This window comes from Sarcophilus harrisii, chromosome 3 (assembly GCF_902635505.1).
Source record: "Sarcophilus harrisii chromosome 3, mSarHar1.11, whole genome shotgun sequence".
In the NCBI taxonomy this organism is placed as follows: Eukaryota; Metazoa; Chordata; class Mammalia; order Dasyuromorphia; family Dasyuridae; genus Sarcophilus; species Sarcophilus harrisii.
The window spans coordinates 600,885,337-600,913,281 of record NC_045428.1 but is presented as its reverse complement, the minus strand read 5'-3'; the positions used below and the strand labels follow the sequence as shown (position 1 = coordinate 600,913,281).

General features: G+C 59.2%; 3 protein-coding genes across 3 annotated transcripts; 2 read left to right on the top strand and 1 right to left on the bottom strand.

Annotated features, from left to right (window-relative positions):
* Positions 1-1,553: 1,553 nt before the first annotated feature.
* SLC17A7 (solute carrier family 17 member 7) lies at positions 1,554-3,732 on the top strand. The gene is made up of 7 exons (XM_031961745.1): positions 1,554-1,844; positions 2,204-2,322; positions 2,428-2,542; positions 2,718-2,805; positions 3,063-3,149; positions 3,247-3,389; positions 3,628-3,732. Exons 1-7 carry the CDS (start codon positions 1,731-1,733, stop codon positions 3,730-3,732), a joined length of 771 nt encoding a protein of 256 aa, XP_031817605.1. The 5' UTR covers positions 1,554-1,730.
* Positions 3,733-6,248: 2,516 nt separating this feature from the next.
* Positions 6,249-8,730, top strand: PTH2 (parathyroid hormone 2). Its single transcript, XM_031961744.1, has 2 exons — positions 6,249-6,333; positions 8,308-8,730. Exons 1-2 carry the CDS (start codon positions 6,249-6,251, stop codon positions 8,685-8,687), a joined length of 465 nt encoding a protein of 154 aa, XP_031817604.1. The 3' UTR covers positions 8,688-8,730.
* Positions 8,731-9,565: 835 nt separating this feature from the next.
* CCDC155 (coiled-coil domain containing 155) lies at positions 9,566-27,471 on the bottom strand. Its single transcript, XM_031961743.1, has 19 exons — positions 27,425-27,471; positions 25,373-25,481; positions 18,550-18,654; positions 18,011-18,197; positions 17,663-17,715; positions 17,181-17,232; positions 16,804-16,965; positions 16,369-16,486; positions 15,889-16,036; positions 14,754-15,045; positions 14,362-14,473; positions 13,958-14,107; positions 13,692-13,769; positions 13,038-13,142; positions 12,590-12,648; positions 11,832-11,892; positions 10,175-10,239; positions 9,837-9,959; positions 9,566-9,753 (listed from the first exon to the last, which is right to left on the bottom strand). Exons 2-19 carry the CDS (start codon positions 25,437-25,439, stop codon positions 9,609-9,611), a joined length of 2,082 nt encoding a protein of 693 aa, XP_031817603.1. The 5' UTR covers positions 25,440-25,481; positions 27,425-27,471; the 3' UTR covers positions 9,566-9,608.
* Positions 27,472-27,945: the final 474 nt, after the last annotated feature.

Here is a 27,945-nt window from a genome sequence, read left to right as displayed (position 1 = left end):
TCTCTGTATCTCTCCTATCTCTCTCCCATCTCTCCTCATCTCTGTATCTCTCCTGTATCTCTCTCCCATCTCTCCTCATCTCTGTATCTCTCCTGTATCTCTCTCCCATCTCTCCTCATCTCTCTGTATCTCTCCTGTATCTCTCTCCCATCTCTCCTCATCTCTGTATCTCTCCTGTATCTCTCTCCCATCTCTCCTCATCTCTGTATCTCTCCTGTATCTCTCTCCCATCTCTCCTCATCTCTCCGTGTCTCCCCTGCCTCTCCGTCTCTCTCCTCTCTCCCTGTCTTCTGCATCTTCACCTCTCCCTGTCTCCTGTATCTCTCTCCACGTCTCCCCCGTTCCCTCGTCTCTCGCTCTGCGTCTTCCCTTCAGTCTCTGCAGCTCCTCTCCTGCCTCTGCCCCTTCTCTGGGGAGCCGGTCCAATGCGTGGCCCTCCCCAGCGGGATCTGGGCCCCTGGCCCTGTGTTCTGCCCCACCCCGCCCCAGTTAACCGTCCCCTTCTTTGGGGGATCTCTTCCGCTTTCTCTCCCCCTCCCCCTCCTCCCCGGCCCGTCGGGGTCCGGATCCGTGTCCTCTCCCCCGCGGGGTCTAAGCCCGGGCTCGATCCCCTCCCCCAGCCCGGCCGTCCCCTTCTTCTCGGGATCTCTTTAGCTCGCTCTCTCTCCCTCCCCCGTCTCTCGCGGGCTCCATCTGTTCTCAGCTTCCCTCCTGGCTCAGCTTCCTTCCCTCCTCCCGCTCCATCTCTCTCTGTCTTGTCTCTGGCTCGTGCCTCAGTCTTCTCCACACCTGCCGTCGCTGCCCATTGCCTCTGTGGGCGGTCCTAGACTTTCTCCCTTTCTGGCTGCCTCCCCCTCCTGACTGTCTCTCCTTGCATGCCTCGTCTCTGTCTCTCTGCATCTCCGTGTCTCTCTTTGGACCAGCTCATACAATCGTCATCCGGGCTCACAGTCCGCCCCCGTTCCCAGGAGCGCCCCATCTGTCTCTATGAAAAACCCCCAGGATGGGCGCAGACACAGGGGCCCCGGGGGCTTCTGGGAGCGGGGCCAGGGTCCACGGCCCCACTTGCTCACAGCGGGGGGGTCAGCTTTGAGCAAAGGTCAGAGGCAGGAAGGTTTCTTTATCAGCTCCAGCCGAGAAACAGCTGTTCCTGCGACACCTTCCCGCCAGCCTCCTTCACACCTTGGCTTGCCGAGTACTTTTCTGGGAATGTGTGTGTGCCAGCGCGGGGGCCGCTGGGACTTGAGCGCTCGGGCCGTCAGCTTCCCCGCCCCCTCCCCCAAAGCGCTCTCCCCCTCCCCCGCTCCCACCTCACGCATTCGGGGACTGTTCCAGGGGCCGCCGGGGGACCCGGCCAGCCCAGGATGCCCGCCTGCTTCCTTGTGCGCACGGACGGCCGGAGCGCCGAAATCTCCAGAGGGCAGGGCTGGGGGGGCGACGCGCCTGGGTCCCAAGGAGGAGTGGGAGGGAAGGAACCCCTGGGTCCCTGAAGGGGCGGGGCTGAGGATCCCGGGAGGGAGAGGGGCCAGCAGCCCGGGGCCCCCCAGGAGAGTCCCGGACAACAGCCCCGCCTTCCCCGGCCCAGGCTCCTGGAGAAACGGCAGGAAGGCGCGGAAACGCTAGAGCTGAGCGAGGAGGGCCGGCCGGTGGCTTCCAGCGCGGCCGCCCGGCCCAAGCCGGTGCTGGACTGCACGTGCTGGGGGCTCCCCCGCCGCTACGTCATCGCCGTCATGAGCGGCCTGGGCTTCTGCATCAGCTTCGGCATCCGCTGCAACCTGGGCGTGGCCATAGTGTCCATGGTGAACAACAGCACGGTGCACAAGGGCGGCCACGTGACCGTGCAGGTACGGCCCGCGGGCGGGGCCAGAGGGGCCGGGCGGGGAGAGCCGGAGAGCCAGGGAGACGCCCCCTCAGAGAGACCCCCCCCCAGGGCCGGGGAGGCCCCGCAGGACCCTGGGAGTGGGTGAGAGTCAGGAACCTGGCAGCCGGCGGCCACGGCCCGGTACCGAAGCAGGGAGACGCGGACACGGCTCCCCAGGGACTCGATATCCGAGAACTCCAAGTGCTCCGAAGAACGGGGGGCTGGCGGAGGGGGGGACCCCAGGACCCAGAACAGCGCCTGCTCCGCAGCGGGGCCGAGGGACGCCGATGGAGACTGACTGGCTCCCTGGGGGGGGGGGGGGTCTCTTCTGTGTCCTTACAGAAAGCCCAGTTCAACTGGGACCCCGAGACCGTGGGCCTCATCCACGGGTCCTTCTTCTGGGGCTACATCGTCACGCAGATTCCCGGGGGCTTCATCTGCCAGAAGTTTGCGGCCAACAGGTGGGGGCGGAGCTGCAAGAGCGGTGACAGTAGGAAGGGGCGGGGCTAAAGGCCGCTCGGGGCGGGGCCGGGCTCATGCCCGCCACGCCTCTCTCCTCCCGCCAGGGTCTTCGGCTTCGCCATCGTGGCCACGTCCACGCTCAACATGCTGATCCCCTCGGCTGCCCGTGTCCATTACGGCTGCGTCATCTTTGTGCGGATCCTGCAGGGGCTCGTGGAGGTGCGAACCCCGCCCCCTTGTTCAGGCCCCTCCCCTTTCTCTAAGGACCTCCCTTCCTCGGCCCCCCCCTCCCGGCTTCGTCCTTTTTCCGAGCCCTCGGCCCTTTCTTTCTCGCAGCGCCCCTCCAAGATAAGTCCCCCCCAAATCCCTGACCCTAACCCCCACTCCCCTTCAGGGGGTCACGTACCCGGCCTGCCACGGGATCTGGAGCAAGTGGGCCCCGCCTCTGGAGCGCAGCCGGCTGGCAACCACGGCTTTTTGCGGTGAGAGCCGGGGGCAGCCGTGGGGTGCGGAGGGAGGCGCCCGGGCGATGGGGCGGGGGGCTAGAGCAGGCGGTACGGGGGCGCGCAGAGGCGGGGAGACGGGCCGGGGGAGCGGGCTCTCGGGTGTCTGGTAGGGGAGGGGGGTCTCCGCAGGGAAGGAGGGACCGGGGGCCGGGCCGGGCCGGGCGTCCGGCTATGGCGGCAGGCACGGCACCGGCTCTCCAGCTTGACTTCCCGGCCCCCGCCCCGTCCCGCAGGCTCCTACGCTGGGGCGGTGGTCGCCATGCCCCTCGCCGGAGTCCTAGTCCAGTACTCGGGATGGAGCTCCGTGTTCTACGTCTATGGTGAGCGGGAGCCGTAGGGCTGCCTGGGCCGGGGCGCACGCAGTCAGGCTGGGCTCAGCCCGCCCTGCTAACCGGCCCTCTCCACCCCGGCCCCCAGGGAGCTTCGGCATCTTCTGGTACCTCTTCTGGCTCCTGGTGTCCTACGAGTCTCCGGCTCAGCACCCAAGCATCTCGGAGGAGGAGCGCAAGTACATCGAGGACGCGATCGGCGAGAGCGCCCGCCTCATGAACCCGCTCGTGGTCAGCCGGGGGTGCCCGGGGAGCCAGGGGCGGGGGGAGCCTAGGGCCCGAGGGGCAGTTCCCAGGTACGGAACGCAAATGAGGAAGGAGGAAAGGAAGGTACCGAAGGTGACGGGACCAGGGCGGGGAGAGGAAGGGACACGTGAGCCCCCAGCAATAGGAATGGGGGAGAGGAGGGCGCCCGGTCCTCTCGGCCTCCGTGCCCACTCTGCCTGCAATGCCCCTTCTCCGCCCGCAGAAATTCAGCACGCCCTGGCGTCGCTTCTTCACGTCCATGCCCGTCTACGCCATCATCGTGGCCAACTTCTGTCGGAGCTGGACGTTCCCGCTGCTTGCCTTTTGATCTTCCTTTAACCCGCCCTGGCCTTTTTGAGGGGGTTCCCTCGGGGTTTACAGGGGGAAATTCAGGGAAAAGGGGTGGGGGAACCCCAGTCCGGGGGGGGTCCACCCCCCCGGGCCTCCTCCCCCTTCCCCTCCTCCCCCCGAAACCCTGGGCGGTTTGCCCGGGAAGGGGGTGAAGAAAGGACCCCAAAAGGCTTCGGGGGTAAATCGGGGCCCCAGGAAACAGGGGGGGAGCCGGGGGGAAAATTTGGGGGGTCGGTGGGAAAGGGGGGGAGAGGGCAGGGGGGTTTAGGGAGCCGAGGGTTCCAGGCCGGAAGGGCCCCTTCCCCTGGGGAAAGGGGGAGGTCCCGGGGAGAGCCTTTGCCCCGGAAACCCCGGGGGGCGGGTAGGGAAGGTCGGGTTTTGGGGCCCGTGGGGGAAAACAAATTCAGCCCCCTCCCCGCCCTCTCTTCCCTCCCTCCCCCCCCTTACCCTCCGCAAAGGTGGGCCCCCCTTGGGTGTTTTCTCCTCCCCCCTTGTTTCTGCCAATTATGGTCCCCCAATTTCCCTCCGGGCCCATTTCTCCCCCACTCCCCTTCTCCCTCTCTTCCCCCCCCTTCCCCCCCTTGCTTTCTTTCCAAGCCCTTTCTTCCTTCCTCCTTTCCTCCCCCATCCCCCATCCTTCCCCCCTTTTTGGGAACCTTTCCCCCATCACTCTTTCCTCCGCCCCTAACCTTTCTGTCTCACCTCTCCCTCCCCTCCAAAATTCCCTCTCCCTCCCTTTCCCCCCTCCCTTCCCCTTTTTTCCCCTCATTTCCCTAACCCCCTCCTGGGGGAAAACCTCCCCCCTCCTTCCCCCCCCTCTGGCCCCCCAACTTCCCCCTCCCTCTCCCCCCCTTTTCCCCATCCTCTCCCTCTTTCCCCCCCTCCACCCCCCTCTCCCTCCATCCCCTCCCCCCCCTGCCTCTCCGCTCCCTTCCCTCCTTCCCCCCCCTCCCAAAACCAGGAAATGGCTCTTTCCCATCCTTTCTGGTTTCCTTTCTTTTTTCCATCTTCCCTCCCCCCTCCCTCTCCCTCCCCCCTCGCTTTCCCCCTTCCCCCCCCCCCCTCTTTCCCTCCCACCCCCAAACCCCTCCCCCCCCTCGGAACCCCTTTCCCAAACCCCCCCTCCCCCCGAAAAACCCCCGAAAACCCCCCCCCCTCCCCCCGAAACCCCCCTTTTCCCCCCCCTCCCCCCCAAAACCCCTTTTCCCCCCGAAAATTCCCATTCCCCCAAATTTCCCTCCCCCCAGCCCCAAATCCCCCCCCTTTCCCCCAAAAACCCCCCCCTCCCCCCTTTCCCCCCCCCCCCCCCCAATCCCTCCTTTCCCCCCCCTCCCCCCCCCAAAAAGGGGCAAACCCCCCCTCCATAACCCCCAAAAACATCTTCCCTCCCCCCAACCCCCCAAAATTTCCCAAAAAAACCTTGCCCCTCGGGGGCCCAAAACCCCCTTTTCCCCCCCCCCCCAAACTCCCCAAAAAACCCTTTCCAACTCCCCCCGCCCCCCAAAAACCCCCCCCCCCCCCCTAAACCCCCCCAAAACACTTCCTCCCCAAAACCCTCCCTCCCTCCGAAATCCCCCCTTCCCTCCCAAACTTTTCCAAAACCCCCCAAAAAAAACCCCCGGGCAAAAACCCCCACCACCCTTCCCCGGGCCCCCAAATTCCCTCACCCAAAATTTCCCAAAAACCCTTTTTCTCCCTCCAAAACCCTTTAAACCCAAAAACCCCAACCCCCAAAACCCCAAAACCAAAACCCCTCCCCCCCCACCCAAAACCCCGGGCAAACCCAAAAAATTTTCCCGCCCCCCCCCAGGCCAAATTTTGGGGCCCCAAAAAACACCCCCCCCTCCCCCGCACCGGGCTTTTTAAACCACCCCCCCACCCCCCTTTTTCCAGAAAAACCCTCCCAACACCGCAAAAACCCCTTTCCCATTTAAAACCCCCTCCCCCCCCCACCCAAAAAAATTCGCTTTGCCCCCCCAAAACGCAAAACCCGCTTTTAAACCCACCAACCCAAATTCCTTCCCACCCCCCCCTTTTCCCCCCCCCACCCCCTCCCTTTCCCCCCCATGTCCAGGGCTCCCCAAAAGGGGGCCCCAAATTTTCCCAAGGCCTTCCCGACAAAGAGGGGCTTGGGGGCGGGGGCCCCCTTCCTTGCCGGGCCCAAAGGGTGACCACGGGCCCGGGGAGGACCCCCGACAGGGGGGCAGGTGGAGGGGAGTTTTTGATGTGTGGTGTGTGGGGCAGGTCTGGTCCAAAAAAATAAAAATACTGTCTTGTCCAAATTAACCCCAGTCCGCTCAGCCTCCTTCCCCCCCGGCTCCCTTCCCCCAACCCCCCAGCCCTTCCCCCTCGTCACAGAGTGGCAAAAGAGGAACAGGACTGTTCTGGGCCGATCCTTTTTAATTCAGGTCGGCGTCTCCCAGGCAAACCAGCACCTCAGACTGTCCCCCTCCCTCCCCAACCTCCCCAAACCGAGTCAGGACCCGCGCAAACATGGGGAGGCCCAAATTCTTCCCCCGGGCTCAACATAAAAGTTTTGGGAACAGCGGGAAAAGGGCTCAAACCCCCAGCGAGAAAGGCCCCTCCACAGGGAAAAAACAAAAAACAGGGAAAAGGTAGGCAAGCCCCAAGTAAAAGAGAACAAACTCCCAAAACTAAAAAAAATCCTAAAACCTTCAAAACATCCAAAAAAAAACAAAAGAAAACAAAAACAAAAACCCCCCCCCCCAAAAGTAAACCCAAAAACTCCAAAAAAACCCCCCAAAAAAAAAAAACCCAAAAAAAACGAAAAACAACCAAACCAAACCCCAATAAACTCTAACCCCAACCCTTCCCCCCATTTCCCCACCCCTCCAAAACCAAACCAAAACCCCAAAACCCTTCCCAAACAAAAACCCCCAAAACCCCCCTCCTAAAAAAACCAAAAAAAACCATCCAAACAAACCAACTCCAACCCTCCCCACCCCCCTTTAAACAAAACCCCCCCCCAAAACCCCCCCCAAAACAAAAACCCACCAAACCCCCCCCCCCACAACCCCAAAATTTACCCCCCCCAAAAAAAAAAAAAAAACCCCACTCCCTTTAAAAAACAAAAACCCCCAACCCCCTCCCTCCCCAAAACCCCCACAAACCCAAAAAAAAAGAAAAAAACCCCCAATCCCCCAAAAACCCCACCAAAAACCCCCACCCAAAAAACCCTTTCCCCCCCAAAACAAAAACCAAAAACCAAAAAAAACCCCAAAAAACCAAAATCCCCAAACACCAAAACCCACCCCAAAAACCCCCGAAAAAACAAACCCAAAAAACCTCCCAAAAAACAAAAACCCCCACCCAACTCCTCCTTCTTAAACAAAAACCCCGCAAAATCCAAACCAAAACCCCCAAAAAACCACAACAAACCCACAACAAAAAAAACCCCCCCCCTCCCCCCCCAACCCCCTCCCCCCCCCTCCCTTCCCCTCCCCCCCACCACCCTCCCCCCCCTCCCCTCCCCCCCCCCTCCCCCCTTCCCCTCCAAACCCCCGAACCAAAACCCCCACCCTCCCCCCCCAAACCCCAAAACCCAAACAAAAACCCGCCCCAAACCCCAAACCCCACCCCCCAACCCCCCAAACCAAAACTCCCAAAAACCAAACCCCAAAACCCCATATACCAAAACCCAAAACCCAAAAACCAAAAACCCCCAAAAAAAAACCAAAAAAAAACAAAACAAAAACCCAAAACCCCAAAAACAAAAAACCCAAAAACCCCAAAAAAACCCAAAAGAACCAAAACCCCCAAACCCAAAAAAAACCCAAAAACAAATTTCCCAAACCAAAAAAAAAAAAAAAACCCCAAAACCCAAAACAAAAACCCCAAATTTAAAACCCAAAACCCCAATCCCAAAAAAAACAAAAAAAACAAAACCCCCCAAAACCCTTCCCCCAAAAAAAACTCCAAAAAATCCAAAACCATAAAACTCAAAAACCCCCCCCAAAAACCCCCAAAAAAAACCCCCCCCCCAAAAAAAACCCAAAGCCCCAAAAAAAACCCCCAAAAAACCCCCAAAAAACCAAAGGGGCCCCCCCCTTTCCTTCAAAACCCCCAAGGGGAAAAAAACCCCCCCCCCCCCTTCAAAAAAAAAAAAAACCCCCTCAAAAAACAAAGAAAAGGGCCACCCCCCCCCCTCCCCCCAAACCCCCAAAAGCCCCCCCCCCTTTCCAAACCCCCCCTCCCCTAAAACCCCCCCCTTAAAACCCCCACCCCCCCCAAAACCCCCCCGAAAACCAAAAACCCCACCCCCCCCCCAAAACCCCCCCAAAAAAACAAAACAAAACCCTTTCAAAACCCCCCCCAAAAATCCCAAAACAAAAGAAAAATTTACACCCCCCAAACCCCCAAAAACCCCTTTCCCCCCAAAACCCAAAAACCCAAAAAAACCCCCCAAAAACCCCACCAAAAAAAACCCCCAAAAAACCAAAAACCAAACCCTTCCAAAAAAAACCAAAAAAAAAAACCCTTTAAAAAACCAAAAACCAAAATCTAAAGTCACGGGACCAGGAGGCCCCGGCAGGCTGGGCCTCAGCGAGGGGCCGGCGATCCCTGCTCTTCGTGACTGAAGGGGCTGGGGGAGCCGGTGCGCCCACCTCCCCTCCCCCTCTCTACAGCTCGTGGCTCCCGTGGGTGCCGCCACCTGCGTCTCTGACCCTGCGGGACTGGAGTCTTCAGCTGACGGGGGAGGCGGGCCCCTCGCGGGCCCCCGGGCGCCGCCCCCAGACCGAACCCCGGCCCCGCGGCCCCGCCCCGAGCGCCGGACCCCAAAGGCGCCTGGTGGTGGCGGACGACGCGGCGTTCCGGGAGCGCGCCCGGCTGCTGGCCGCCCTGGAGCGGCGCCGCTGGCTCAACTCGTACATGCACAAGCTCCTGGTGGTCAGCGACGCGGCGGCCGACTGAGGCCCCCCGCCCCCCGCCCCCCGCCCCTCAATAAAAGTGCCCGCTTCTCTCAGCTTCGTTGTCGTGGTTGCTCTGGGGAGGGGAACGGAGCGCGGGCTGCGCCACTCCGGCCCGCCCGGGGCCTCCCGCTGCCCTCAGCCCGCCCCGAGGGCGCCGGGGTGTCCGGCTCTCTGGAGCCGCATCCCGCCTGAGCGGCTGCTTCTCTCGGTTCCGCAGCCGCCTCTTGGGCTCGTCTGTAGCTCCCCCGCCCCAGTCTCCGGCCTCTCCTCCTGGATTTTCTGGGCTTCTGGGACCCGTTCTCCTCTCCCTCCCCTATCCCGTCCCCTCCCCCCAAGACAGGAAAGCTGAGGGCTGCAGTGGGCAGAGGGGGTGCCCGGAGGCTGCACTGAGAGCCTCGGGAGGGTTTACAAAGCCTGCCTCAGTGGCGGAGACTGATGCCCCCACGTGACTTGGCCCCCCATCCCAGGAGTCCAGAGGGGTTGTGGTGGGCACAGCCCTGGCCTTGGTCCGGAGCATAAAAGGTGCCCAAAGCCTGACCTTCCGGTTACTGTGCCTGGAAGGTTCCATCTTAGGTAGGAGAAGAGGCCTCCTGGTCTCAATTTCCCTGGCTGCAGGATCCTGAAAGTCCTTCCCAGCTGGGACAGCCTAGCAGGGACCTGGGAGGTCACCTAAGTCCAGACAGCCCCACTTTTCTAGAAGAACCTGGGGGAAGCCGGGGCCCTAAGGGGCAGGGCCACAATCTGAACATTCAGCAGTCCCGCCCCTGCAGGGCCCCTGAATATGGGGCTGTGATGGCTCCCGTGCCCGGTTCCAGGATGCCAGCACCCAAGTAACTCACTCCCTGTGCTGCCGCCCTCCCCCCAAGAACAGCACTCGAGGATGGGGCATGGAGGGAGTTTATTGGATCAGAGACTTCGGGGCTCACACTGGTGGGGTCTGGAGGTAGTGCAGCTGGAGTTGGGGCCAGGCCAGAGGCCTGGAGGAGACCAGGACCAGGAAAGAGAGCAGCAGCAGCAGGAACAGGAGGCCCAGGATGGGAGGCTGGGCCCCTGAAAAGGTGGGAGTCCTGGGAAAAAACAGACACGCTCAGAGGAAACAGGCTAGGGGCTGCCCTGCCCGGCCCCAGGCTGGGAACCCAAAGGAGCCTACCTGTGTCTCGGGGCAGCCAAAGGGAGAGGGTAGATCTGTCCCCAGCCTGTCCTCCTCTCAGCCGAAACCAGTTGGCTCATTACAGGCTCCGAGGCCTGATGGACAGCTGGCTCCTTGGGGCTGCTGGGAGCAAAGGGAGCCGAGGGCACCCTCAGCACCCAGACAGGGAGCTGGCCCGCCAGCCATTGGGGAGAGAGACAGAGAGAAAGGAGAGAGAGACAGGCCAGACCCAGAGCCAGACCCGGAGGCCGGGGATCGGCCCCAGCCAACGCTCTCCCCACCAAAGCGGACGCCGCTCCCGAGGGCCCAGCCTGCCCCCCACTGCTCGGCCTCCTCACCTCCCAGCATCAGGGCGGGTCCTATCGTCGGGCCGGGGTCCCCAGAGGGTGGTTGGGTGTCCGGCCTGAGGGAGCAAAGGGGCTGACCTGAGGTACAGCGTCTAAAGGGCCACTCAGATGAGTCACCCCGGAGCCATCACAAGCCGGTCACAGCCAGGAGCCCCCAAGTAACTGGGGCAGTCACAGAGCTGTCATCTTCCACCAGGGCCCCGGGCTCCCACATCCAAGGCCTTACACTTTTCTCTTGCCTTCAATTCCCCAGTTTTCAAGTCCTGAGCATTCCCCCTCCAAGTCTCCTGCCTCCACTTCTTTTTAATTTCACCTCCACATGTCTGGCTTTCATGACCCTTCCCTCCCTCTTCCCATAGTCCCTTCCCTGTAACAGGCCCTAATCACCTTCCCCAGGAAACCCCCAAAAGGCTCCTTAGCTGTGCTCTCAGCAGAGATTTATTCTTTGCACTAGTAACTTGGAGATGTGGGGTGCAAAGAACCTCAAAGCTAGAATCCATCTCCCTCCTTTAACAAGGAAACAGAGGCCCGAGATCACATGAAGGGGGAGCATTTGATGTGGGGGTGCAGCCAAGAAGCACTGCCCCAGACCCTCTTTCCCCTAAGCCACATGACCGGCCCCAGTTCTCAGAATCCTATTCACAGGCTGACTAAAGCCCTAATGCCCACCCAGTCAGATCACAGAGCTTGGCCCTCCTACAATCCTGCATGCTACAATCCAGCACTCTTTGAGCTTGGGCTCCCCAGTCTCTGGGCCATGGACTCCCCAGTCTTTGGGCCTTTGCTCACACACTGCACTGCTCCCTGTGCTGAGTGCCTCCCTCGCCTCCCCGCCTGCCAAATGCCTTCCCATCAGTTCTTACAGATGGGGAAATGGAGGCACTGACTGGGGAATGGGCTTGGCCTGCAGATGCAGGGCTCTGCTTTCTCCTCCACACTGCTGTTTCCTTCAGGGCCCCATCTTGCTCTTCTGGTGGTCTTGTTGCCCCCCCCCCCCGGCCTCGCCTGTCCCTTCCGCCGCCCTTCCCACTCCCCCTCTGATGCACATGCGCTAGCCCTGGCCTGTCACTGCCTTCCACAGCCGGGGACCCTTCCATCATTTCATGTAACCTGGCTCTGCAGATGGGGAAATTGAGGCTCCCACAAGGGAAAGGCCGGCATTACCCACAAAGCGGGAGGGCAGGGAGCCAGCCTTCCGCAGCCTGTGCTGCTGGGCCCTTCCTCCATGCGTCCAGGCCCTGCTGGGGGCTGGGGGCCAGGAGCTCTGGGGCTGCCCTGCCTGCCTGCCTTCCACAGCCTGACACTGCCAGACGTACCCCAGGCTCCTGTGTGTGTGTGTGTGTGTGTGTGTGTGTGTGTGTGTGCATGTCCGCGGGCTCCCCAGGGACCAGACTCGCCTCCCACAAGCCTTCAGGTTTCTTCAGGCTCATTAGAGGAATCGAGTGGCTTATTATGCAGCCCTCTGCAGGTCAGGAGCTGGGCATGTGTGTGTGTGTGTGTGTGTGTGTGTGAGAGTGTGTGTGCGCACGTGTGTGCGTGTGCATGGGTATGTGCGTGTGTGTGCATGTGCGTGTGCATATGCTCCCGTGCACAAAAAACAAGTCCATCTGTGCAGTCATTGGCAAGAGAAGGGCTGGGGCTTCTATACCGTGTCTTGGGGCTTTGTCCCCGTCTCGTCGGCTCTTTGACCATCCCTCTCTTTGAGTGACCTGGGAAGAGGACTTAAGATCAGCCCCTCATTCCCTGCTGTCCCCCAGCCTGACAGGCCCCTTTTCCTTTTGGGGCTCCCCGGGTTCGTGTATCCCCTTTGCTGGCTATGGGCTCCAAGCTCTGCACCCCGGCCAGGAAATGCTCTGAGATCCCGGTTTTGGGGTCCCCCCGCCTCCCCGGGGCCCCGGCCCATGGGCTGCTGTGTTCAGACTTAGTGCCCGCTCCCTCAGGGAGCGCGTGCCTAGTGTTGGGGGGAGAGTCACCTCTCTCGGACTCTCCAAGCCCATCTCAGCTGGCAGACAAGCCCAATTAGGCGCCAAGGCGGCAGCCTTATTAGAACAGCACAGGAAGGAAGTGGGCCAGCATGAGGGAGGAGGGAAGCAGAAGGCATGTGGGGGAGGGAGACCGGAGGCGGGCGGCCAGGCCAGGCTGAAAGACAGGAAGTTGGGTTCCCGAGGCGGGGGACGATTCCTGGTATCTGAGGGCTGGGGCCCTGACAGGAGGTGCCAAGGGTCGTATGAGCTGGGCCCTGAGATGGGCTGAGTCTACTTGGAGGGGCGAAGGGGGGCAGGGTATGAGCTGGGCCCCCGGATAGGCTGGGCTGAGAGTGACCCCAGCCAGAGGAATTGTGCTGGCCGGGCTACGGCCTGGGGGGAGAAGGGAAACTGAGGCAGGTGATGACGGTGGGGGGCTCACCAGGAATTCTCCTCCTTCCAGCTGCTGTGCGATTCATGCGGCTTCTCTGAGCTTGTGTTCTGGGTAGGGAATGGGGCAGGCTGGGCGGCTCATCCTGCAGACCCCCTTCTGCTCTCCCTGCCCCCACCTCACAAAATCCCCCTCTCCCCCATTCTCCCTCTGGGGAAGGGCTCCAGGCTCCAAGATTGCAGTTATTTTTAATTCTGAAAACGATTTCAATGTAACCCATTTCTTTCTCATCTCATGTTCACTATTTTTTAAATTTGAAATCATGCGGAGAAGAGACCCATGGGCTTTATCAGACAAAGGAGTCCGTGATACAGAAAACTACCAGCCCCCCATTTTAGGGCACCCCAGAGGCCTAAGGCACACAGGAGGTGCCTCTATCAGAGACACCGCACGGCCCTCAGCCGAGCCCAGCCCCGAAGACCCAGAAGCCCTCACTCACCGGCTCCTCAGTGGGGGCCCCCGTTCCTCCGGGGCCCTCCAGGGGCTCTCCCCAAGGCTGGGAACCACACAGAGGGTTGAGGAGGCTGGCCCCCAGCTCTTGTCTCTGAGAGAGAATGAGGGAAGTGAGCAGGGCAGGTGGGATCGGGGCAGGGCCCGTCGCAGAGATGGGAGGCAATGGGATTGTGGGTGAGCGGAGGGGAACAGGACACAAAGGGATGAGGGGATGTTGGGTGGGAAGCTGAGGAGGAGCTGGGGGAGGGGGAGTGTTTGGGGATTGGGGAGAGAGTAGTGTGAGGAGACAGGCCCAGCTGGGGGATGAGACTGAGGCTCGAGTCAGGGCTGGACCAGACGAGGGCAGGAGGCCCCAACGGGGGCGAGGCTCCCAGGAGGGGCAGCAGCTGACTTACTAACCCCTTCTGTCCTCCAGGAAGCCCCTTGAGCCCCAATCCCAGGGGAGGGAAGGGTGGGTCCGCCCTTCTTTGAAGCCCATTGGGTCCTGTCTCTGAGAGCTTCCTAGCAGGGAAGGAGTCCCCTGCAGGTCAAGGGTTGGGCCCCCTATTCCGCTTAGAGCTTAGGCAAAGAGCTGCGGCTGCTCTGGGCTGCTCTGGGAGACCTGGAGAAGCTAGAGCCCACCCCCAGCCCTGGGTCTCACCTGCCGAATGGCCTCGATCTCCAAGCACAGCGACTGGGGGTGCAGCTTCATCCATCCGCCTACTAGCTCGTGGGGCCCCTAAACCGGGGGCCGGACAGGCCCCCAGTCTTCCCTCAGCCTTCCCCCTTTGGCCGGTCCTCCCCGGGCTCAGGCACCCCCCCCCTCCTCCCCTCACTCCTCACCCTCAGGCCCCTCCCATTCGCTCCTCTCCTCCAGGTGGGGATTTTTCTTCAGCTCTGGGGGGGTATAAGCAGCCCTGTCCCGGCCTCCAGGGCCCCTCCTCCCCCAGGGTCCCCAAGCCCCCCGTCAGAGATGTCCCGGGGGAAGCGGAGTGCGGCCCAGGGCCTGGCACCCACCTGGATTGTGGCCCTATACTCCTCCAAGGCCTCGGTCAGATTTTCTGTCCGATTTGTCCGCTGGCAAACCCAGAAGCAGACCCAGAGTCACTGAGGGGGATTGGGGGGCGGGGTCCCTGAGTTAACGGGCAGGGGGAGACTGAATGAGGGCTCCTGGGGCGAGTGGCGCCCCGGCCTCCGGCCGTGCTGGGTGAGCCCAGGGACGGCCCCTGTCCCCCGGTCCTCACCCCTCAGCATGAGACTGAGCGGGAGGAAGAGGGGAGGGTGGCCCACCTGGCACACTGACCCCCCCTCGCGTGTCCCCCGCCACTCACCTCGGAAAGGACATGGTCTCGATGGCAAATGAGGCTCTCATACTCACACAGCTGACGCTGCAGGGGGGGAGAGGGGCCAGTCCATCTGTTCATGCCTGAGCTGGACCTGGAGCTCCCAGGAGGTCAATTTGTTCTCCCCCCAGCCCCGGCCCCGAGGACAACCTCACCTTCAACCTTCCCTAGGGCCCCCACCCCCCCCGGGGTCTCAGCACCCTCGGTCCCTGGAGCGGAAACTTGGAGTCAGGAGACCCGGGGCCCAGTCCCAGAGCTGCCTCAGCAGCCGTGTGATCTTGGGCCAGCCTGTTCCCTTCTCCTGGCCTCAGTTTCTCCGGCCATCCAGAGCCCTGCCGATCACCAACATTCACTCCAAGTTCTCCCCTGGACCAGGGGACCTGAGGAGGGGGGGTGGGCCCGGAGGCCCCCGGGGGCGTACCCTCAGGCCTCCTTCTCCCACAACCGCTCCCCGCTCCTCTTCTTCCCCTTCCCCTCGGCCAGCAGCTTCCGTTCTGGGGAACAGGAGAAACAGGCGGCTGTAGGCAGTGGCCCCCAGAACGGGTGGGGCCCAGGACAGGCCCGGCCCGGGCCCCACCCCCGCTGAGTTGCCTTCGTCAGCCACCTCAGGCTGTCCGGTGAAGGGCAGGGCAAGGCCGGCGCGGCCTGGCTGCTGAGTCACGGCCTGCCCAGCTGCCAGGAGCAAGAGTGGGCTGGAAGGCGCTTGGCTCTTCCTTCCCTACCCGGTCTCATCCCAAGCCCTGCTCTGTCGGCCCCAAGGGGCCCAGGACGGCCCTCTGGGTCAGGCCACAGGATCCCTGGCCCCTCCCGGTCTCTCCAGGGTCTCCGCGTGACTCCATGAGCCATCCTGCCTGACCCTCGTGACCGCCAGAGACACAGGGGGATTGGCTCCAAGCGGGGGGCGACTGGGCTCCTGCTTTTCCCATTGCTCCCAGCCCCTGTGGCCTGGCAGTGGTGGAGGCTTCCCAGGGGCTCTGGGCTAACTCCCAGTGCAAAGATGACTCTTTGGTTAACTTGGGGCCAGACCCCCTGGATCCCGGCCTGGCCCTGCTCCATTCCTCCTGGCAGCTTGGACCCCCTGCTCTGGGCCTGAATGTGCTCCCTGGCACAGCACCAGGTTTAGCCTAGAATACTGAAGCGCCCCTGACTTGATGCATGTCTGACCGCGGGCACAAGCCTTTCCTTCCTTGGGCCTCAGCTTTGCCTCCTGCTCTCTTGGCCCCTTTCAGCCCAAATTCTGGTTCCCAATGACCCAACGAACAGCTTCTCTCCTGCCCCGGGGGTCCCCTCAGCACTGCAGGGCCCCGGTTTGAGGCTGGAGTTGCTGCCTGCGCCCTTGCAGATGATCTGGGCCCGCCTGGCACTGCCCCCTTATCCCAAAACACTGGGGCAGTGCCGGAGCCATTCTGGGCAGCCTCTCAGAGCTGGGGGGCAATGGCTCACGCCTCAGCAGCAAGCAAAGCCAGGAAGCAGCACTCGGCTGTCTGGCCTTTGAAAGGGACCGGGAGTGTTAATCATGCAGACGGAGGATGTTGAGGGCTGCTCTCCCCCGGGAAGCTCCTGCTGCTCCCTGAGCCCCTGCCCATAGCCCTCTCTCCCCTCCCAGGCCTACCTCCTCCTGCAGGGTCTCCACCTCAGCCACCAGCTGCTGCTGTTCTCTTTCCTGCCCCCAGGATCACAAGGGAAAACCAAAGCCATCAGTGGGGGCCTGGGCCCTGGCCCTCCCCTCCCCTGCCAGACTGGAGGAACCTCTGGGGCATCGGGCTCAGAGCCACAAGGAGCTGGGCCAGTCTGTGGCAACGAGACCCTCCCCAAGAGCTCCGACTCTGTGCCCTCCCATGGCAGACTTGGTCTTGGGTCTCCGCTCCTGCTTTGCCCACTCATCCGCCTGCCTTGGTCGATGTCTCGGGAGTCTCTGTGCCAGCAGGTGAGGGGTGGGGCCCAGGGAAGAATGGGCTAGGGGGCAAGGGCGGACTGGCCCAGGACCCTGCTCACCGTCTGCCGGGCCTGGGCCACAAGGCTGCGATTCTTCTCCTCCAGGCTTTTGGCCAAACTCTTCATGTCTTCTAGTTCCTCATCCACTGCCTTGGCAAACTGCAAAGCCTGCTGGGAACTGAGTCAGGACAGAAGAGAGAGGGGGAGGACTCTACTGGGTGTTAATGGGGAACACTGGGTCAGAGACAACGAGGGAAGGGGATCCTGGGGCCAGAGTTCACATTCGAGGCACTGGGAGAGGTCAGAAGAGGTGATTAGGGAAGGCAAGGACTCCCGGGGAAGTGTGGATGGGAGAAGCATGGGGGTGGGAGTGACCCCAGGAAAAGGTCAGAAGCAGGGGGCTTCAGAGGTTCCTGGGGGGAGGGTCTCAAAGGGTAGCTCAGGGTCCCTAAGGGACGGGAAGGTCCCGGGCCTGGGGGCATTGACGCAGGGCACCTGCGCAGCTGCTTTCGCAGGGAGGCCAGCTCCTCCCCGAGGCGGGCGGCCCCCTCATCGGCCGTCTCCACGCTCCTCTGCAGCTTGGCGTTCTCACCGGCTAGCCGGCGATTGCTGAGTTCCAGCTCCTCCAGGTTGCTGAGCAGCTCGGCTGTGGCCGGTCTGCGGGGTGAGGGAGAGTCAGCTTGGTGGCCCCTCCCCCTCTGCTGTCTCCCTTCTGCCTTCCTCTCCCCCACCCGGGCCTTTCCCCAAGAGCCAAGGGCCTCCTGCCCGAGCTCTCCCCTGGCTTCCCCAGGGCCTAGGCTATTCTTGCCCAAGCCCAGGGTCTGGGCACAGGAAGGGCTAAGGGTCCCCGGACCCCTCCCAGGCCTACTTACAGCTCCGGCCCCGGCTCCTCATCTCCATAGCTTTCCAGCTGGGCCGGGATTCCTACGTCAACATGGACACACAGACGGCCCCATGATGGACGCGGTCTGTGAGACCCTCTGCCCCCCACGGTCACGGAGCCAAGCCCTCCCCGGGGGCCCCCCCATCACAGGACTGTGGGCAGGAAGGGACATTAGGGGTCATCTGGCCTAAAGGCAGCGCACCAAAGAGGAAGGCGAATGGGCACAGGGAGGAAGAGGCCCGGCTTGGCTCAGAGTGGGCAGCAGGTAAAGGGGCTGAAGGCTCTCACCCCATCAGGAAGGGTAAAGCCGGGGAAGAGAGCCTGCAGGACCGGAAGGGATGGGGACGGCAGAGCGGACCGGCACTTTGGAGGGCATCCACTGGCATGGGGGGAAGGGCCCTGGGCTCCCTGGTAAGTCCCCCCACTGCCTGACCCTGGGCCGGCCTGCTTCAGGCTATAAATAGCCCTTACCAGATGGCTGGAGGCTGGGTTCCACGGCTGCCTCCTCCTCCAGTTCTAATCCCCTGCAGCCGAGAGAGGAAGCTCAGAAAGCCTGCAGGACCAGCCCTCCAGGGCTAGCAGCGGGAGGAAAGCCCAGCCAGAGGAGGAGGCCCAGCAGGGCAGAGCGCAGGCCAGATGGCCAGAGCCCACTCAGGCCCGTTGGAAAGCACGAGGGCAGGCGGGGGAGACAAGGAGGATGGATGGCAGGGACCAGTGCCCCCTTCCCACCTCCTACCCCCACACCGGGCTCCCACAGGGCATCTGGGGTCACACCCGGGGTTAGGGCCCAGGGGCCAGAGAAGGAGAGGGGACACCCACGGCCCCAGCTGGCAGGTGGCGATCCAGTCCTGCATGATGCTGAAGAAGGTGGCTCGGTTTACAATGGCGGTGGGACCCTCCCCGCTGGGGTCCAGGGCCTGAGCCAAGCTGCACAGGTCACTGTCCTGGGGACTGCGCCCCGTCACTGCTTCTAGGTAGGCCAGAACCTGCCCCACAGCCACCACACCTGCAGAGGCAGGGAGGAGCCTGGGCTAAGTCCAGGCTGGCCCTCCCCTGAGTTCTCCCAGGCTCCTGTGGGCCAGTTCTAAGGATTCTCAGGGCATCCTCTTCCCCAAGACATCTGGGCCTTCACCTGCCCTCCCCCCTCCCCCAGTGCTCTGTGCTCCCAGAGACCTCCAATTCACCCTGTTCCCTCATCCAGATCAGTCCCTCGGCCGGGTCAGTCCCTCAGCCAGGTCGCTCCCATGGCTGGGTCGGCCACTGTGCACTACAGTTCCACCTTTGGCCCCCTTAGTCACAAGGCCTCTCAGTCGAGGCCTTCTCCTCCCCAGGATTCCCCAGTGTCCCCCCCTCCTCACCTTTCTTTTCCGAGTCACAAGCTTCAAACGTGGAGTTGAGCACTTGCTCCTCCAGGCTGAGTGTGGCCCCAAGCCCCCAGTCCTCAGGCTGATCCCAAAGCACTACTAGGGAGAGAAGAGACGGGAAGGGCAAAGGGGGAGCTGGTTAGACCCCGGTCACCAAGCCTTCTGCGGGCACCAGTGTTTCCTTCCCTCCCATTTGCTCCAGCAGATCTACCTTCTGTCCCTTCAATGTCTCCCAGTCCCTGGCTGCCTTCAAACATGCCCTTGTCTCCCTCAGCCCCAGAAACCTTCACTCGATCCTTAAGAAGTCCCGTCCCACCCCTGGCCCTCCTTTTGTGGCTACGCTCCTTGGGAAGGCCACTTAGGATCTGTCTCCACTTCCTTCCCTTTCACTCGTTCAAATTCTCCTCGTTACTAAAGTAATTGCCTTTTCTGGATGCTTTCCCCTCTTGACCTCTGCCTCCTTGGATACTTCCTCATTCTCTCCTAGATTCTCTTTTCTTGGAGAGAAACCTCTCTCCTCTTTCTGGTGTCCCTGGGTCTCTGCCTCTGTCTCTGGGGGTCTCTGTCTCCCAGCCCCTTGCCCCGCTCTCTTCCTCCCTCTCTGCTCCTTAGTCTCCTCTGCTCAGTCCTCTTGCACATCTCACCCTCCCCCCACGGATGTCTCTCGGGGTCTGTCCTGGGCCCTCTTCCATCCTCACTTGTGATCTCACCGGCTCCCAAGGATTTGACTACTGCTGAATCTCACATCTCTCATAGGGCTCTAACTTCTTTGCTGACTTCCAGACTTACATCTCTGGCTGCCTTCTGGACTCTCCAATGGAATGGCCCATAACCTCTTAATGGGCCCCCAAAAGTACTCATTATATTTTCCCCAGAGCTCCGCCTTTTCTAACCTCACTCTCGAGACTACATCCTCCTCCCGGTCCCCAAAGTCCGCTCCAACACACTGCTCTCTCACCTCACCCCCAGCCAGTCCCTCACCAGGAGCCTTCACCCTCATGACATCCCTTGTTCCCATCTTTTTCCCACTTTGGTCCTGGCCCTGTCTCTGATGTAGGCCCCATCACCTTATCCTGGACCATGGCCCTAGTATTCTGGTTGGTCTCCCTGCTTCAGATGTCTCCCCAGCCCAGGCAACCCTGCACTCGACTTCCAAATGGATCTTCCGAAGAAGAAGGACCGTGACCGTGTTCTCCCCCACCAATAACTCTAGCTACTCCCTCTCCTGGGTCACAGTCCCTCCTGACCTGCCACTCCTGCCCTTCCTGTCTGAAGACTTTCCTCCTTTCCGTGTACTTTATGATCCAGCGACCCCCTTGCTGGTCTTCCCACAAGAGCCTCCATCTCCTTCCTCCTGCTGTTTCCCTTGGTGATCCTCCATGCCTGGAATTCTCCCTCCTCCTCTCTGCCAGGCTTCCCTGAGGCCCAGCTCAATCCCAGGAAGCATTTCCCAATTCTCCTTTCTAGGAGTCATTTGACTTTCACCAAGATATCCAGTGCACTCCCACTCCCACTCCCACTAGCCTGTGAGTTCCTGAACAACGGACTAGTTTCCCATGTTCTTTGTATCCCCGGAATTTAGTGCAGTGCCTGGCACATAGTAGGCATTTAATAAATGTCTGTTGACTGACTGCATGGGATCAGACCAAGCTATTCTTCAGATGCGAACACTTAGGTTTCCCTGAAAATATGGGCTAGTGGAGGACCGGAGGGACTGGGAGTGGGGAGAACTGCTAAATTATTATCCCGTGAGAAAGGGTGAGGGAAGAAAGGGAGGATAGAGGAGGGGGCTAACTGGCAGGGTCTTTCAATATTCCGGTCTCCTCTCTCTTTTGCATAGCCAACAGGACCCTTGAAGATCTCTGTGATAGGCAGAGAGGTGGGCTGAGCAGGAACACAGAATACTGGGAGGAGGCGGGAGTCCCAAGCGGCAAGAACAATCCAATAACTGTCGGGAAGCTACATCGATCCCTGGCGGAACTGTCTCCGGCTGTCTGACCCCAGCCCCCGACCTGAACTTCTCCTTATCCCATCCGGCTGCTCTGCTCCGTCCAGACATCATCAACTCAGAAATTAAAGCAGGCAGGCAGGGAGAAGGATGCTTGGAGTGGAGCCAAGGTCTCTCCTATCTTTGGGCACATCTTCCCTATCTGTTTCTGATAGGTCAATATTCACACCTTTGCCTATGTGTCCCTATCTGTTTCTGATAGGTCAATATTCACACCTTTGCCTATGTGTGTCCACATCTCCCACCTCGGGGTCTATCTCCTTCCTGTGTGTGTCTTTGTGCTTTATTCCTAAATCGTCCATCGGCTGTACCCCTGGCCTTCAGAGGCCCACTTCCTCAGACCTTTTCCCTCTCCTTGCCCATACCTTGCACCTTTCAGACACTGTCTCGGTCCACACGTCTGTGCCCATTTCCTTATCGCCCCAATCTCTCCATTTGTCTCACATGGCTCTGCCCTCATCTGCCATGTCTGACTCCCTTCTCTGGGCTCATCCTGGCCCCACTGCACCCATCTCTGCCTCTCCCCCGGCTCTCTCCTCCACTTATCTTTCCTGTTTCTCTCTTACAAAACACACCTTTCAATCTTTGTCTCTCACTTATGACTGTCTTTACCCATCCAGACTGTCTCACCTGTCTCTGTGCACACTCAGAATCACAGAGAATTACAATTGGAGCTCACCGAGTCAGGCCGGGCAGAGGACAAGGACAGCCTTCATTTTTGTCCTTCTATACTTAGTGACTAGAACAATGTTCGCTATACCTCTAATGAGGGGGCACCCATTACTTCCAGAGGGGGCCCACTCCATATTTGGGTAGCTCAAATCGTTGGGAAAGTTTCCCTAAGATTAAACCTAAGCCTGAGTCTCAGTAACTTCCATTTATTCTTATTAGTTTTGCCTTCTGTGGCCACGCACAAGGCTATTTATTCCTTTAATGGCTTTTTGGTGCCCTGTAAGTCTTCTACAAGTTAAGCATCTCTGGTGCCTTCACAAAACAGTCCTCTCTTATACTAGTATTGTTCCTGAAATATTGTCCTTGGAACAGAACAGGATACTCCAGATGTGGTACAGCTGGGATGGGGGCCATGGGGCCACCATTTCCCTAGTCCCAGACACTGTGCTTTTCAAGGGACCTGAAGATCCCATTCACTTTTGTGACTGTCATCACAGGGATTCTAATTGAAAATGGGGCTTTCTCCAAGCCCCGGATCTTCTGCAGGTGAACCACTGTGGAGCTTCATCTTCCATCTTGCAAACTTGCTCACTTTCTGACCTTGACCCGACATTATCCCTGCATAATTTCCAGCTGGCATGACTTCTGGGATCTTGGTTTGACACTTTGGATCACCCTTTCCTGCAGTGGGCATCCAGGAGAGCCTCATGGAGACTCTTCCGATTGGTCTGGTGACTCCTCAGGCCCCTTTTCCAGTGCTAGGTTGGAGGAGAAAACCTGGTCTCCAGTTCCAGCTCTGTGGCTTCTGAGTGCATGGGCAAGCCTTGGTTGGGGGTGGGAGTGGATTAGGTAATCTGTAAGATATCTTCCAGCTTTAAATCAGTAACTATTATTCATGTCTGTCTTCTTCACCACTGTACCCCAAGGCTCTTCTCCCACCCTAACCCTCTTCTCTTTTCTGTGCTTTCTCACTTGGTGACATCATCTTTCATGGGTTTAATTCTAAGCAGATGACTCCCTAAGCTGTGTATGAGAACTGTCTCCAATTACTCGGCTTTGGCTGCACGGGGTATCTGGTAGGCATGAAGATGCAACACGTGCAAAACAGACCTCCTTCCCCCAAACCCAGCCCTCTTCCCAGCTGCCCTATTTTTACTGAAAGCATCACCATCCTTCCAGTCACCCAGGTTCCCAACCTTGGAGTCCCTCTCAGCTCTTCCCTCTCACACTCCCACATAACCAATCAATCGGCAAATGTTTCTTCCATCTTCGCAGCATTTTTTCCCATCTGTGCCTTCCTGTACTCACACAGCCCCCGCCCTCCTTCAGGCCTCAGCCTCTCTTGCCAAGACTCTCTCCTTAGTCTCCTAATTGATCTCTCCCCACTTCAAGTCTCTCCCTCTTCAATCTATATTCTACACAGCAGCCAAAGAGATCTTCCTAACATGCAGGTCGCTCCTGAACTAAACAAATTCCAAAGGCTATTTATTGCCTTTAGGATCAAATATCACAGGGTCATGGAATTGGAGATTTGGAAAAGCCAGCTCAGCTCGGATGCCGGTGAGTGCACATAAACTCTTTGTTTTGCTTTTAAAGCCCGTCACCAGCCAACTTCAGCCTACCTTTCCAATCCTGCTATATATAATTCATGTACAACAGGGAACTCTGAAGTCCAGAAAAACCAGGATTCTTGGTGTTCCTCACTTACAACCTTCCATTTCTAGTCTCAGTGCCTTTGAACTGGCCAGAACTCACATCTTCATTTCTCTCTTAAAATCCCCTATTGGGATGGTACCATGGATAGAGCACCACTTCTTGAAGGCAGGAAGATCTGAGTTCAAATCTAACCTCACTTACTAGCTGCATGACCTGAGCAAGTCACTTAACCCCAATTGCCTCCAAAAAAATTTAAATCCTATTCTCTTCAAAATTCTATCCAAACCAATACCTTCTATGTGAAACTTCACTTCCCTGATCATTCCACATCTGCTAATTTGTATATATTTATATGTGTACATGGCGTCTCCACCTCCCGCCAGACTTAAGTTCCACAAGGATGGCGACTTTTTTTATTTTTGTATCCAAAGCATTTAGCCATTGTGTCTGGTACAGAGCAAGTACTGAATAAAGCTTTTCGGTTTTCATCCACTATGTTTGCAGCTTTTCCCAACTTTGTTTCATCTGCAAATCTAATAGTCATTTATGTCTTTAGCCAAGTCATTAATAAAAATGTTCTCTAGAATAACTCATGCCTGTTTGGGAGTGTTCTGAAAACCTTGCAATCCGGGACAGTTTAGCCCACATCTCTTCATGTAATCAGGTGCATGAAAGACTGTAATCTTAGTTAACTTCCTCGCTGTATTCTTCAAATTTACTCAGGATAACTTGGTCAGAGAAGGAAATAAGAATAAGCCTGGCATGAAATATTCTTGAGGAAGCCATGAGGCTCTGTCACCACTGCTTCCTCTTCAGAACGTTTAACAAACCCTTCAATAAGAGATTATAGAATCTGGACAGGAGTTAGTCAAGCTCACTGGCCATTTTCTTCCTGTGTTGGGAATGGGGATGTTTGCCCTTCTCCGGTCCCCTCCATCCGGCCTGTTAGCCAGCATTCATGTTTATTGTACAACATGTGGCTCTTGCGGCATTCTGGGACATTGTCTGCACCAGTGACTTGGAATTCATGAAAGGCTACTCGGCATTCTCGCCATCTCCTTTACTTATCTTGGATTTCAATAGACTATTAGCCAATTTTGCAAGTCAAGAGCATTCTCTTTCATGCAAAAGGACAAAAAGTTTAAAAATGGAGAAACTTCCCCACACACTTCATGCATTATCAGTATTGGGATGAGCAGTGACCTCACTCCTTCCTCGCTCCTCCTATAGGCAGAAAGCCCTTCTCCTCTGTTTTAACATTTATTGCTCCCTTTCTCAAACAATTTTATCTCCATCTTTGGTGTTTCCTCTGCATCTCCAGAATTTCCTCCTGGGAGTCTGCCTGGACCACTTGTACAGTTTTATACACAGAGGCGCCTCCTATCCTTTGAGCCATTTTTGATCTGCCCTTTCCAATCCGGAGCGCCAGCCCCTAGCTCGCTTTCTCCGCTATCACAAATTCTCGGATGGTGCAGGGACTTGCCTGGGCCCCTCCCCAAGACCGCTGGGATTTCTGCTCCACTTTGGGAGGGTCGCTTCCAGGACAACCCTTCCCTCTGCTCCCACTTTGCCACTTGGCAGAGAGGCTTCCTGAGCCATTCGCCCCCTCCTCCGGGTCTGAAGGGCCGGGAAGGACTCCCCAGAGCGCAGCCCACAGTTTGGGGGCATCCCCGAGGGCCCAGGCTTGCCGACGCCGAGGCTAGTTCTCGGTCTGAGCGGCGCCCTCCTGCTGGAGGCTGAGAGGGGTCACCCACAGATAGTCACTTCTCTTCCTCCATGAAGGAACACCGAGGCCGGGCTGGGACCCAGCCCGGGACAAACTCTTAAGCCTTCCCCACTGAAGCTTTCTGGGTTCCCCCTGCTCCTTGACCCTGTGGTGTCCCCACCAGCAATGTGGCCTTCCACCTTGGAGCTCCCCCCCCCCCAGGATGCTGCCCTGACACACGCCAGCTCTCAGCTGGCAGCTGAACTCCACAAAATCCCTTGCCTTGGCTCACTCCCCAGATTCATCCCTTAAGGACGTCTTCCTGAGACTCATTAGAGGTCTTTTCTTCTGAATTTACATGCCAGGCAACTGAGGCCAAGAGAAGATAACCTCTCACCTAAGAGTAAAAAAGTTTCATTTTTCTGTAGAGGGAATCGGGGTTCAATGGAGGCGAGGTTTGGGCCCAGGTGACAGCTCAAAGTGGGGGCCCCAGGCTGGGGCCATCCCCCATGCCTTGCCAGGCCCTGCCCCAGGCCTTTGCCTTACCTGTGCCCGCTACAGTGCCTGGCTCCCTGCCAGGCTCCTCATTATCATTGGGCCCACCTTGCTTTGTCCTCCCTAGAAGGGTCCTCGCTGGGGGCTGCTTCCTTCCCTCACTCTCCCTTTTTTTTGCTCTCCAGGGCCCAGCACCCGCCCCCCAGTAAGCTGCCTCTCCCCACCAGTCAGGACCAGCCCGTGCCCCACCCAGCCCCCCACAGAAGGGCTTAGTTACCTACTTTCTGGCGTAGGGCTGGCGGGTCTGGGGGTTTGGCTGTGGGCCCCCTGGATCTGCCTGACGTCCATGGAGGCCGAGAGGGGCCGGCTCAGGCGGTGGCTGCTGTTTCCCTGTAAGCAGAGAGAGGACTGAGGCCTGAGCTGGCCCCACCTGCCCCCCAACATTTTAATTACTGAGCCTAGATCCTTATCCAGAGCCTGTTCCTCTTCTCCCCCGGCGCCTGGGGCCTGGGTTGGGCTCCCTCGTGGGGGCCACAGAGGCCTTTCACCCACAGGATTGGGGGTTCAGCTCCCCAGGACCTCCCTGAAGGATCTGGGGGCCGAGGGGGGCAGCTCTCTCTAAGAGTCTTTGAGACATTCAGCAACATTTGGGGCCATTTCTGACAAAGTTTGCCATGGGATCCTCTCTATGACTAGCTCTGGTGCCTGACAAGGTTGGGGGTCTAAACAGGCTGCAGGACTCCTGGCATGCTAGGGGTCCTCTACAGCCAGAGCTAGCAGCCTCTCTGACAGGTTTGGGAGGCACTTTCTCCCAGGGTTTGGGGGAATCCTTTCTCACAAGGTTTTGGGGGTCCTTTCTCACAGAGTTTAGGGGACCCTCTCTGACAACCTTGGGAGTTCTGACAGATTTGTGGGATCCTTTCTCGGTGTTTGGGGGACCCTTTCTCACGGGGTTTGGGGGGTCCTTTCTCACAGGGTTTGGGGGACAATTTCTCACAGGATTTGGGGGATACTTTCTCACAGGGTTTGGGAGTTCCTTTCTCACAGGGTTTGGGGGCCCTTTCTCCCGGGGTGGGGGGCCCTTTTTCACAAGTTTGGGGGGCCCTTTCTCACAAGGTTTGGGGGGCACTTTCTCAGAGGGTTTGGGGGTTCCTTTCTCACAGGGTTTGGAGGGAACTTTCTCACAGGGTTTGGGGGCACTTTCTCACAGGGTTTGGAGGGAATTTTCTCACAGGGTTTGGGGAACACTTTCTCACAGGGTTTGGGGGGCCCTTTCTCACAGGGTTTGGGGGCACTTTCTCACAAGGTTTGGAGGGAACTTTCTCACAGGGTTTGGGGAGCACTTTCTCACAGGGTTTGGGGGCACTTTCTCAAGGTTTGGGGGGCCCTTTCTCACAAGGTTGGAGGGCACTTTCTCACAGGGTTTGGGGGACAATTTCTCACAGGGTTTGGGGGATACTTTCTCACAGGGTTTGGGAGTTCCTTTCTCACAGGGTTTGGGGGCCCTTTCTCCCGGGGTGGGGGGCCCTTTCTCCCGGGGTGGGGGCCCTTTTTCACAAGTTTGGGGGCCCTTTCTCACAAGGTTTGGGGGGCACTTTCTCACAGGGTTTGGGGTTCCTTTCTCCACAGGGTTTGGAGGAACTTTCTCCACAGGGTTTGAGGGCACTTTCTCACAGGGTTTGGAGAATTTTCTCACAGGGTTTGGGGGACTTTCTCACGGGTTTGGGGGCCCTTTCTCACAGGGTTTGGGGGCACTTTCTCACAAGGTTTGGAGGGAACTTTCTCACAGGGTTTGGGGGCACTTTCTCACAGGGTTTGGGGGCTCTTTCTCACAGGGTTTGGGGCACTTTCTCACAGGGTTTGGGCACCTTCTCACAAGTTTGGGGGCACTTTCTCCGGGTTGGGAGGCACTTTCTACAAGGGGGCCTTTTCTCAAAGGTTTGGGGGCCCTTTCTCACAAGGGTTGCACTTTCTCACAGGGTTTGGGGGTTCCTTTCTCACAGGGTTTGGAGGGAATTTTCTCACAGGGTTTGGGGGCGCTTTCTCCCAGGGTTTGGGGGCACTTTCTCCCAGGGTTTGGGGGCACTTTCTCCCCAGGGTTGGGGCACTTTCTCCAGGTTTGGGGCACTTTCTCCACAGGGGTTTGGGCACTTTCTCACAGGGGTTTGGGGGCACTTTCTCAAGTTTGGGGGCACTTTCTCCGGGTTGGGGGCCCTTTCCACAGGGTTTGGAGGGAACTTTCTCACAGGGTTTGGGGCACTTTCTCACGGGGTTTGGGCACTTTCTCCGGGTTTGGGGGCCCTTTCTCCCAAGGTTGGAGGGCACTTTCTCACAGGTCTGGGCTCCTCTCTCCCGGGAGGTCTTAGGTCCAGCTCCCCTTCTCTCTGACATCTCGTGAGGGCTCGCCCCTTGAAGTTTGGGCTTCGACACTGGCGGGAAGCCGGGGGCCGGTGCCGGGCGCCACGCCTTTTCCCGCCAGAATCGAGGCCCAGGGCGTAGAGGCGGCGGCCTGTCGAGAATACCTGCGCCTTGCGTTCACTGCGCTGCTGCCCCTCAGGCGCCCGCCCCTCGAGGCAGGCGCCGGCGCAGGAATGGAACAACCGTTGCCAAGGTGTGCGCATGCGTCGCGGCCAAAGTTTCGCGCCTGCGTTGGCTCCTCCGTCTCCGGCGCTGGGCCGGGGCGGGCGGCCAGAGCTGGGCGGTTTGCGGCCGTCCTTCCTTCACCTTCCCCTCCCCTCCCCAGCCGGGGCCGCTCTCGGCGGGCCCAAACCTCAGGGAAGCTTCAGAACGCGCCGGGGGTGGGGGCGCCAAACCACCCGACCCCGCGCAGGGCAGCCCCTCCCTCGGGAAGGCT

Bases quoted from the DNA above. Each gene is read 5' to 3' on its own strand.
- SLC17A7 (XM_031961745.1), top strand. From the start codon at position 1,731: ATGAGCGGCCTGGGCTTCTGCATCAGCTTCGGCATCCGCTGCAACCTG. The intron at 2,543-2,717 runs GTGCGAACCCCG...ACTCCCCTTCAG, and splicing joins TCCTGCAGGGGCTCGTGGAG to GGGGTCACGTACCCGGCCTG. The intron at 3,390-3,627 runs GTCAGCCGGGGG...CTCCGCCCGCAG, and splicing joins GCCTCATGAACCCGCTCGTG to AAATTCAGCACGCCCTGGCG.
- PTH2 (XM_031961744.1), top strand. From the start codon at position 6,249: ATGGGGAGGCCCAAATTCTTCCCCCGGGCTCAACATAAAAGTTTTGGG. The intron at 6,334-8,307 runs GCCCCTCCACAG...AGGCCCCGGCAG, and splicing joins TCAAACCCCCAGCGAGAAAG to GCTGGGCCTCAGCGAGGGGC.
- CCDC155 (XM_031961743.1), bottom strand. From the start codon at position 25,439: ATGGACGTCAGGCAGATCCAGGGGGCCCACAGCCAAACCCCCAGACCC. The intron at 14,474-14,753 runs GTCCCCTGGTCC...ACCTCCTGGGAG, and splicing joins GGCCCACCCCCCCTCCTCAG to CTCCAGGTCCAGCTCAGGCA. The intron at 14,108-14,361 runs GTGAGTGGCGGG...TGGGTTTGCCAG, and splicing joins GAGACCATGTCCTTTCCGAG to CGGACAAATCGGACAGAAAA.